The following is an 11,994-nucleotide window of genomic DNA, read 5'->3' as shown; positions in this document are numbered from 1 at the left end:
AAATCAATAAATATCAATTGGTTATGATGATTTATCAATAAATATTCTTGCACTAAAAATAAAAGGGTTCAAATACCTATAAATCAACAACATTTTTTGGTAAATAAATAAAAAGTAAAGAAATTCTTAACAGGTTGGCTGGTATACAGTGAAACTTGTTTGTAATGGCATAGAATACATCAGAGAAATTTATTCTGATAAGAAGATATGTTAACTTACAATGAATAAATTAAAATTTGAAAATTGATTGAAGTTTTGACTGAAAGATTGTGTAATACTAGATTTTTAACTCTGCACAAAATAGAAATTAGTTTATTTTAAACGAGTGTTTGTAACTCATCGGTGAGAAAAAGCTAACCTCTTTGTCCAAAATCGTCAATAAAAGAATTGTGTATTATATCTTTTCTACATAAAAAAGGTATTTTTCGCCAGTGGTTCTCGAAAGGCATCGAAAAAAATTTTATTAGTGCTAATTTCAGCTGAAACTAGATATTTATATGCTTAATATTTCAGTTATAAAATTGTTTTTGGCATTGTAAATTTTGTAAACAATCCTTCAATAAAATTTAATGGGTTTATTGTAAACATTACCCATAGTCATTATAAACAACTTGCACTGTACCTATTCACTACGATTTGTTCCGTATTAAAAAATTAATCGTTTAGTGTAAATTCGATTTTTTACACGAAAATAAAAATTGCAAAAATTATATGCTTTGAAAATTTTTATTTCATAACGCCCATTTTTTTTGAAATACCTTTTTTTGCAAAACATATGTGGAATATATGCAATAAATTAATAGAAATTCGATTCAGTATAAGAATATTTGTTTAAATAGTTCAATGACAATTATTTACGGCTTACGTTGAACGTTGAAAATGAAGCTATTTTGTGATCAACAAATAGAAAAGAAGCATAATCCACTCCAATGTGTTTGACTACATATCTTTTAAAGTTAAACTACCAGGTCCTATAAAATTAGATGAAATTTCATATGATTTACTGAAATTTTGGAGGTAGCCAGAAATGACACCTATGCCAAGTTTGGACATTTTACTGAAGAATCAAAATTTTCATATTCGTACAAAAAAATAGTGATTTCGAAAAAATCAACTATTTCCCATGTTTTTCTACAGCTTTTTGCGAGTTATTCGAAAACTATGCATTTTTCGTAACTTTCCCATTTTCTGAAAATCTATATTAATGTATAATTTTCCGTTTTTTCGGTGGTTTTCTAAATTTTTCTTAAAAACATTCTCCATATTAGGGAAAAAATACTTATAAAAGCTTTTAAGCTTAAAATTCCCTACCGGTTTTATAATTTTGAAAGATTGAGCACAATCAAAATATAAAGATCGGTAGGAAGTTTTATGCTTAACAACTTGTATCGGAAGTAATTTTTGTCTAAAATGCACAGTTTTTAAGAAAAATTTAAAAAATCACCAAGAACACGGAAAATTTGCATATTAATGTAGATTTTTCAGAAAATATGACGAATAAGTTTCAGTTCATACTTATTCTTTGTATATATACAAATCGATCGGAAATATTACGACCCAAATTTGTGAACTTTTTTTTGTTCTATAGTGCATGGTTTTCGATTAAATTTCAAAAAGTTGTGTAAAATCGTGAAAAGTTGTTGATTTTTCCAAAATCCCCTTTTTTCTGCCCATATGAAAATTTTTACTCTACAATAACAATTTCGCCTGTTTTGATAGGAGTAAGTGTTAATAATGTCATTTTTCCATGCATTCCTTAGTCCAATAAATATTTTAGAAATTTTGAAAATTTTATAAAAATGCTTTTTGTGCATAAAATAGAATAATTTTGGGCGTTCAAAATTAAACAAACACATTCTATTATTTAGTAAACTCTATTTAAACAAATTACTTTCAATATAAAACTTTCTGTCAAGAATAAGAATCATGTAAATAATTAAATTTAATTTTTTCGGATAAATTTATGCGAATACATAACTTTTTGATATCTTTTAATAACATTTTTGGTCCACAGCAGAATACGTTCACAGTTTTCCTAGGAAAAAAGTAAAAAATCAATATTCTATTAATGTGTAGTATAGTTTCAAAAATAAAGGGTAATATGACCACTTTAATTTCAAGAATGAATGAAGTCAATTGTTTTTGATTGACTATCCATAGTTTTATAAGTTTAAATTAATAAAATTATAAAAGTAATCAATTATAAAGAAAGTCCCAAAGGATTTTTACTCGCAATTTGATTTAGTTGTATTTAGAAATAATTACGTACTGTTCATATAACTGTTTCCAAAAATTGAATAAATGTTGAAATTTTGGCCGACCATATTGAATACGATGTTGTAATATTTGAAAATTATCACAAAAATTAAAATTATTTAATGATTTTTTATTTGTAATATATAATTCTACATGAAATCTATCCATTTCATCATAAAACCAAAACTGGAACAAAAATAAGTTAGGTTTACTCCGCCGTTGCTAAGTTTATTAAAAAATTATGAAAATCTGTTTGACTTTGAGAAAATCTGTTTGACTTTGAGACTGAACAACTTTCTTATATCACAGAAATTTCTCAACCGAACGTCAAAGACCTTCTTTTTATCCAAATTAAAGAGTAAAAAATTTATTTCGTAAATAATATTCATTTAGCGATTAGGTTTTTGAGAGTTCTTATTTTGAATAGATTCTACTCTATTTAAAATTGCCTTGGTGTTCGTACATTCTTAAGAATTCATTTTTGATCATTTTAAACTCGCAAACTAAACGTCACAATTGATTCTTAATACGTTACCTTATGATATAAATCACAGATAATTTGTGCAAACCACGTTAATTCATCTCCATTTTTGACGATCCATATTAAATGAATACGTTTTGTAACAATTACACTTGATGGACATTCTCTGTAAATAAAAATAAAGAAATTATATTTATTTTAAAATTATGATCTTTATGCTATTCACACCCATTAATCATCACATACACACATTAAATATTCTTCGAAAAAGGTCAAGAAACTCTGGCATTGATCCAAAATATTCTAAAAATTCATCTATTTAGTGTGTGTATCGAATCATGATTTTACACAGTTGATTAATGTATTTTACAATGATGTAGACATTTAGTAAATTAAAGCTCATGAAACATAATTTTTTATTCGAAATCTCCACTTTAGGTGAAAAATTCTCATTGCACGGGCAGAAAAGTGAAGTTGATTTTTGAAAATTTTTAGAAGTACGCAAAATATGAACTTTTAAAATTTATAATTAAACAAAAAGGAAGATATATAATGGTGACGTCATTGGCCCATCCATATCACCATAGAGATCCATATAGCTAAAGAGAGACAGGCAACAATCTTTGAATGCTTATAACTTCTTCAATTATTAATCAATTTTAGTTTCACTTTCAAATTTTGTAATGGTGACCAAGTCTAGTTTTACATTTTTATGCGTAATATTGCAAATTCGGCATCAGACAACTACCGTATTCGAAAATATTATATCGAAACCAACAACAATATATAATGGAAAAGATTTCTTAACTTTTAAGTTCATATCAATTAGAACAGGTTACTTATCAGAGATTCAGATAAAAATTAAAATAATAATAAAGTTATTCCTAACAAAAAGTCGTCAACGTGTGTTAGGAATTTTTTTTCGAAATCAAAATTGATGTACAGTGGAACCCCGATAATCGGGTCCCTGGCTAATACGGTGGCCCCTGTAAACCGACATGTCTATTATTATTGAATATTATTGAAGTATGATTTGTACTTCATAGTACAACATATAGAATCGTATCATTAAATTTGTCATTTGTCGCTTTACAAGGTACTCTTTTATAACAAATTCCGGACTATAGGAGGTCTCAGGTACTACTCTTTAACCCGAAAAACTCGTTAGTCTAACACTACCACGCAAAACGTTTTCCGGGTTGTCAAGGTTCCACTGTATTCTTATTTAGAAGTAAAACTTCTTTAGGCATGCTTGATTTGAGAGAGTAAACTGGAGAATGTATGATCAGAATGTTACGAAAATGTGCGATAAAGCTTTTTACGAAAAATGTGAGGTTGAGAGGTGATATAAGTTAGTTAAGATAGAAAGAGATTCCATCTTGTTACGAAAAGTGTAATCAGGTTTAGAGGGAGATATAAGTTAGTGAAAATAGAAAGGCAGAGTGTTACATTTCAGTAACATAACAATATACATGTTATACTATAAGTATATAAAATATAATTTACACAAACACCCAGTAGTTTAGTGGCAGAACTCCAATATTGGTACTTACAATAAATATTTTAATGATCCAATAAACGCCGTAATTCCAATACCACCCGCTATACATATTACATATTGAGAATGTATAATTTTTGTCATACAACTTGTATATGGTCCGTCCAAATGAAATTTAATATTTTCTAATTCATTTATAATATTTTTATTCATATTCAAATTATGATTATTTAATTTTGATAATGTTGATATATTTGTTTGTATAATTAATGGTTGTTTTATTAATTTATATAAATGTGATGTCCAATCACCATTTGATCTTATTAATATCGATATGATTATTGATGATTGTGACTTATTACTATTATTATTTTGACTAGAATGTTCACACTGAAATATTAAAAAATATTGGTTAATATTAATTTATTTAAAAAATTTATTGAAAGACATTGACATTGATCTTGGTAAAAAATAACAAGCTATTTATGTGAGTGCAAACATTATTGATTTGATTTTTTACGATTTTACTAATTATCAATATTTTCGTTTTCTTAAATGAAAAGTTTTATTTTTCTCACCTCCCCCTCCCCCAATGGCCGAAATTTTCTTCCCTACTGTTATCTTTTTTAAGTCGCAGAAACGAAACACTAAAAATGGTGAAAGTTCGAAAAGTTTGAATAGTAAGTCGATATTTAAATTGATTTTTAAATTAACCGAAAATATATTAAATTCACAAAACGATTAATAGTGATGAAAATGATTCCAAACTTGTTACTCGGGGGTTTTTGGGGATCGCTGAACACGAATATCACATATAATATGTTAAAATTGGTCTCCAAGGTACCTGGTTCCCAGAGTAAACGGTATCCCCGTCGTCTTAGTTCCTCTCTGGAGTTTTTGTCAAATACGTTTATCCTTACTCGTTACTTGGAGGCTTTTGGGATCGCTGAGAAGGAATATGTCGGCAGAATCGATCTTCGAGGGTAAAAAGAATTCCTCCAAAAAAAAATTGTTTACTTTACCGAAATAATACTAAATGGATGCCATTCCAATTTCGATAATTGATCACATTTTAACAAAATAAATTGTCCTGGGCGAAAATTAGAATAATTTCCACGAAACAATAATGTTAAATAGATTGTTTGTCCTGGTAAACGATACATTCGTAATATTTTCGGATCGTATTTGTATCGATTATAAAATCGAAAACATAATTCCATCCAATAAATTATTACCGGTATTATGATCCAAATCCAACCCTGTAATAAATTGAATAATTTTAAAAGTCTAATTGACTATGAAAAACAGCTTGGCACAGATGAAAATTTGATTAGTACCTTGGATTTGACATTCTGAAATTTCGGTTTCTCTTTGCATAAAACCACTGTTGTGGATGTGTTAACAAAAATTGTTCCATATGGTAGACATCCAGGAATATGTTCCGTTAAATTAATTTGCTGTTTGATAACTCCACTAAAAAATAAATATTAAATTTTCGCAATATTTCTTTTAATTAATACGGATATTCACATCACTGCAAAAATGTGAAAAAATCGTTTGCCTGATCATTTTTTTGTCTGATCTTTTTTTTTTTGACATTTTTTTTACCTAATCTTGTATGTAGAAGACTTAAGGAAACGGAAAGAGGAAACTGTATTATCATATCGATTTTTAAACCGTTTAGAATATATTCTACAGGCATTCAATATGTCACAGTCAATATTTTTTGTGGTAAGTAAGGGTTTTTCTGTAATTTTCCAGAACAAGTAAAGTAACATTAACGTTCTTCGCTGAATGTACGAGTAAATATTTAGCAAATCATCTTGATCCAACATTTTTTGCAACGAGGTCTCAAGATCTGCTATTTATTTGAATAATTTAATTTTTTTGGACATACTTACCTACCTTAATGGATGTAAAAACAAGAGAAGTAAAAATATGATGGATAAATTATGGGTGTACCAAAAAACGTTATAATGGAATTGTCGAAAACATCGTAGAGACGTCATAGTTAATAATATTAATATTATACACATTAACACGCCAGTGGATCCAGGAATTGTCTTAAATACCAAAACCATTGGGTTCTGGAAATAATTAGAGTAAGTTAATTTTAAGTATACGAATTCCTATAAGACATGTCGCTAGACAGAAAAATGGATCGGGTGTAAGGAGGTTTCAGGATTTTTGGTCGCTTAGATGGCGAGATAATCATCTACAAAGTTCAGGATTTCCCTATTCAAAGTATGTAAAACTCATTGTCCTCCCCGTTATTTTTTACGATATTAATTTATTCTCGAATGTTTTTAGAATGAAATTTAAAAAAAAATAATTTAATATTAATTTTCGTTTCGAGATATTAACTTTGGCGGAAATTGGTCAAAATTGGGAACATAGGCATAATTATCTCGTGTTTTAAACGGTCATTTGATGAAACTTTGGGATTAAATAGTATAAGCCCTATTAAGTTCTATCAATGTCCCTCCTTGACGTCGTCCGTAGGTAAAGTCTAGCAATGTTTTGTATTAATTCTAACGATTCATATGAGAGTCGACCAAGTTCATATTAATAAATACTAGCTTAAAGACTAAAATGCTTAAACAGAAAACATTTGGCTCGAGGGTTAAAAAGCATAAATCTATATTTTAAAACTAGATTACTAGAAATCGCTTACCTGGTTTTTATATTCAGCCCAATTAATATCTTCATACAATTCATCGTAATATTTTGAAAAATTACATGCATTTACAATATGACCCAAAGTATGAATAACTGCAAATTAATAATAATAAAATATTTTTTAAAAAAATGATTGAAATTTAATTAAAAACATGTCTAAAACATTAACTATATGTCAAAACACAAAATAATTTATCTATTTAAATTTACCTGAAGCAATTAAAATAGTCGTTGCGAATGTTATATGAAACGATTTAATTTTTGATAAATATACAATTAAAATTTTCTTTGAGATTAGACTTAATGTAGTATGTGTTAATGTATTAATAGAGCGGCACATTGGTAATAATACAAGACAACATGATAGATTTAGCACCGGAGCTATACCACGAGAAATGCATAGTCCTACCTAAAAAAATTAATTTGAATTGTTAATTTTTGAGAGAGCTAAATAATTTGGATTTAACACAGAATCTAGAACAGCCGAAGAAGGGATAATGGCAGGTTAAATAGTCTATAAACCGATTATTCCCCCCCAAACAACGTACGAAAAGAGTTACGAAGCAAAATTTGAAGGACAGATTTACAAAAATAATTAGAAAAGTCACAAAATATTAAAGTAATAATTTTAAATCCATTTCTTAATATTTTCGACCGTTGAAAATTTGTTTTCACGATTATCTTTGGCTTTCTTCTACCTTACATAGCAGACGAAAAAAAAAATCGAAAAACATGAAAGTTGACCAAATTGTTTTTCATAAATTTGTCAGTCGAATCACAAATCATAAAATTTTCGCTTCATTATAGGCTGTCTAAACGTATCATGTGAGACAAAATACAGAATATTTGAATAAAACTTATAAAATATTAATTGGAGGTGCCGGGTATCGATCCCGGTACCTCTCGCATGCTAAGCGAGCGCTCTACCATCTGAGCTACACCCCCTTGTTTTATGTATCGAATATAATTGTACGAATGTCCAAACGTATCAGTGTTTTTTGGCACAACTTCAAAAAATAATTATACCATTATATTTATTAGTATACAATGAATGTTATTCAATGTATATTAAAATAAAATTTTCTAAAATATTTAAAAAAACTAATTACAAAAAATATGGCGGAATCGCTGGGAAACAGCGTTTACAAAAAAGGTTAACAGCCTGATCATACATTTTGTATAACGAATACATGATAAGTTTTCTCTTACATTTATAACTATTATTATTTTCACTTTTCCGATAGTAGAAAAGAAATTGGGAATTTGAACCAAATTTTTTTTTTACAAAATTGGAAAGATCATATATATAAGTTCCAAAACATAACTGTTTTTATTTTTTCGTGATAATTTTAAAGTTACAGACAGTTTTAAAAGGCCGAAAACTCCTGACAAAAAAATGTTCGTAAATCATCGTTATGACGTAAGAATGTTAATTGAATAGTATACACTGTAAACAATTATTAATTAACATTATGACGTTACACGATCTTTTACGAACATGTTCATTTGTCGGGCGTTTTCGTTTCTTTTTTGAAAGGTTCTTTTAAAACTGCCTGAAACTTAAATTATCATGAAAAGATACAAAATAAAAACAGTTTTGCAATAAAACTTATGCGATCTTTCCATTTTTGTCAAAAAAAAAAAGAAAATAATTATTTTTTATAAAATTCCCTAAAATTTTTGCTTCATTCTAAAACCTTATTTATTTTCTGTGGAAGTTTATTTACTTAAATTAAATAATGTTTTATTACGTGTGCCGAATCTGTTCTAGAATCTATGATTGTAAAAATAAAAAATAAATAAACCATAATTATATACCCCTAAAATTTTTCTCAAATAAAAATGTTCCGGTCCATTATTTAAAGTTTTAAAATTTTTATAAAATATTCCAATATTTAATAACGTCCAAAATATCTATAAAATTAAAAATTATAATAAAAAACTTTAAAAACTAAAATTTAATTATTTATATAAAATAAATTAAACAATTAATTAAAATTTAAGTATTAGTTTTTAATAAAATACAAGCAATCTTACTTGAAACCAATATTCGCGTATAAAAAGTTTTAACTTAAAACACCATCCCATTTTGAATATAGTGTCCTATAGACAATGATCTACTAAACACAAGTGTCTTTGATTTTATCCATTTTGATCGTAACATTCTGTCTGCAAAAAAAATTTTTGAACTAAAGATTTTTTTTTAACTAATTTATCATTCTTAGAAAATTAATTAATTTTAATGATAAAGAAAATATTGAATGAATTTCTTTGAACAATAAATTATTTATGGAATGTAAATAAATTATGAAGAAAATTTTTAGAAAAAACAAAAACTAAATTTAGGAAAAAGTAAAAATATTTATATATTCGATGACATTTGGCTACTCATATTTTATAATTCTTCTTATCTCTGTATTTTTGAAAAAATAAATTTTTAATTTTTGTTTTAACTTTTAATTGAACTATTATGATACATTTAAAGACCTTCCATACACCGGCGAATTTATTTGAAGATCAGATTCAGCCAATATTGCATAATCCTTTCTTTCTATTATTATTTCGACAAAATTATTAATTACTTCTTATTCATGAAAACTAAAAAACCGAGTAGCAGCTTAAATATTATCCAAAACAGATTTTTAACAAAAACAGATTTCTTTGTACTTCCTTATTTTGAGATTAAAGGATGTATTTTTGTGGTAATTAAAGTCCATATTTAAGGTAGTTTAAGATTTAATCGTTTGAAGTTTTTGCATTATTTAATGAACGATTTCAGCGTAATTCATCATAAAAATTAAAATCAAACTCAATTAAGGAAAAGGTAGACATCCTTTTTAAGATTATTTTGACAATAAGCCAAAATAAGTTAATTGTAGGTCTTCAGAATAATAAGTTTTAACTCTGAACGTGGCATTTAACATAATTGAATCGTTGGATGCCACTTTTCCTAAAATACTGCTGCAGTGCAGCATAAGCCCTCAGAATAAGTTTGAACTATGAGCACGACTTCTAAGAGAAAATTCTGGTTTGAAGCTAGATAAAAATTCTATAGGCAGTTAAAATTCAGAAAAATGAAAGTTTATACCAATTTTTTTAGACTGATTTTCATTTTAATTGGATTGCTCCAAAATTAATTATTTCCATTTATTGATTTAAATGGTACAGTTTTTAAAATTCAAAATCATTATCTTGGAAATTAATAATGTTGTATACAGCTTTCTGAACAACTAGCCAAAGAATAAGTCCTTTTAATTTTATTCGGTAATATATTTGATCCACTCTGGTGTCATTAAAGTCCCCAACATTGTACAAGTATTTTTTCAACAACCAACCCAATATTTATTTAAATCTAAATGATTAATTTATTGAAAAATGTGTAATGTAAATTTTATGTTATTTTATTGTGTTCCAAAATTATAAAGAAGGTCGAATTAATTTTTTATAAATAAATTTTTAACAACAATACATAACTAATAAAAATTATTTTATTGTTATTAAATTGTGGAGACCGTGCCTGGAAATAAGCCAGAATTATATTTTGTTAAACGATATTTTATGATACTATTAAATTGAACTAATAATTAATTTGTGTTGTTATATTATTAGAAATGACAAATCAAACGAAATTAAATTATTTTAGATATTATTAACACTATATATTTATTAATAACGATAGTACATGTATAAGCGTATTTCTTTTATTGCAAAAACTTTTAATAAGGGATTTTTGCACAGAAATAAGAACAAGTTTATACTAGAAATTACCAAAACACATTTCTTCTAATGTTGTAAAATATATCAAATAAACGAAAAAAGAAAAAAAGACTTAAATCTAATTTTCGAAAGTACAAGCGCGAATAGAGCAAGTACTAGCCATATCCTATATTATTATTTTGCTTTTTATTCGGAATGTATTTTTCCAAGTTTTTACTATGAATTTATTTTTTATTTAAATTTGAAGAAATTACGAAGTAATATTTTTCACTTTACAACAAAAATATAAACCCGAAATATGTGTTCAGAATATCAAAATTCAAAAAAAATGTTGGCCTATGGGATAATTATTCGCCTCATTATTATCTAATACAAATTTTAATTACTTTTTTTCATTATTCAAAATTAATTGAACAGTCTGAATTAAATTATTAATTACAAATAAAATAAAACAGGTAAATAGACTTTTAATTAGAGTAAATGCGTAGAGTAACTACAGTTGAAATATTATAATATAACCGAAGTAAATTATTAAAAATTATTCTAATTACTGTCATTTATTGTGCTAATTTTTTTTAATCCTAATATTACAGTTAATAGGCGAGCAACTAGTCGTTTTGAGTTTACAAAATTCGTTGAGATATTTTTTTTTCATAGTTTTCTACATCACTTTTTCATGGTTTGAAAAAAGGGCGGGTATAGGTCGTTTTCTCTCTCATTTTCGTAAAATTTTGTTATATATACTATATTTTTATATATATTTTGTTGTTTTATTAAAAACTGCAGAATGGAAATAGTGGAGGTCGCAGGAAGCCACATATTTCGTGGGAGTGAAAACTCCTCGCTTTGTTACATTAAATTTTACATTATCATCGAAATTATTTTGTACATGTTCATTGTTCACGTATTAATAAAGCAATTTTTCTTAGAATTTTAAGAATTTTATTAAATATTTATTTTCAATCATTTCGTTAAAAAATCACCCACAAAATTTTGCTTACCTTACCGTTCAAAACCGACTACTTATTACTACACTATAATTATTTTTATTATTTTAAAATACCTAGCGTTAAAGTTAAAGACAATAAAAGTTAATTTACCTTATTTTAACATAAAATCGAAAGTAAAATCATATTTTTAGCTGACCTAATATAGAAATTTTAAATAAAAATATGATATAATATTTTATGAGTCACATCTTTAAAAAACAAACACTGGAGATTAAATAAACTGTCTTAGACACTTTGAATATGACACTGACTTTAGTAGACGGAGAACGTAAAATGTATTAATTCACTTTTTAAAATAAACTAAAAAAATCGTCTGTCATCGCGGTATGGAACAATCAATATTGTGGTGGTAT

The 11,994-nt window shown here is 26.5% G+C and overlaps 2 protein-coding genes and 1 non-coding gene across 3 annotated transcripts; all 3 read right to left on the bottom strand.

Annotated features, from left to right (window-relative positions):
- Positions 1–1,858: 1,858 nt before the first annotated feature.
- LOC123306207 (NADPH oxidase 4-like) lies at positions 1,859–4,409 on the bottom strand. Its single transcript, XM_044888123.1, has 4 exons — positions 4,291–4,409; positions 2,792–2,903; positions 2,270–2,442; positions 1,859–2,035 (listed from the first exon to the last, which is right to left on the bottom strand). Exons 1-4 carry the CDS (start codon positions 4,377–4,379, stop codon positions 1,912–1,914), a joined length of 498 nt encoding a protein of 165 aa, XP_044744058.1. The 5' UTR covers positions 4,380–4,409; the 3' UTR covers positions 1,859–1,911.
- A 107-nt stretch (positions 4,410–4,516) lies between these two features.
- On the bottom strand, positions 4,517–8,779 carry LOC123293309 (NADPH oxidase 4-like). Its single transcript, XM_044874087.1, has 8 exons — positions 8,733–8,779; positions 7,125–7,323; positions 6,910–7,007; positions 6,141–6,322; positions 5,573–5,708; positions 5,258–5,494; positions 4,598–4,625; positions 4,517–4,554 (listed from the first exon to the last, which is right to left on the bottom strand). Exons 2-8 carry the CDS (start codon positions 7,252–7,254, stop codon positions 4,517–4,519), a joined length of 849 nt encoding a protein of 282 aa, XP_044730022.1. The 5' UTR covers positions 7,255–7,323; positions 8,733–8,779.
- On the bottom strand, positions 7,787–7,859 carry Trnaa-agc. Its single transcript has one exon. It is a non-coding gene; the product is annotated as a tRNA-Ala (tRNA).
- Positions 8,780–11,994: the final 3,215 nt, after the last annotated feature.

Source organism: Chrysoperla carnea, chromosome 1, assembly GCF_905475395.1.
Source record: "Chrysoperla carnea chromosome 1, inChrCarn1.1, whole genome shotgun sequence".
Taxonomy (NCBI): domain Eukaryota; kingdom Metazoa; phylum Arthropoda; class Insecta; order Neuroptera; family Chrysopidae; genus Chrysoperla; species Chrysoperla carnea.
The sequence above is the reverse complement of the archived record's forward strand: the minus strand, read 5'-3'. Positions and strand labels throughout refer to the sequence as shown.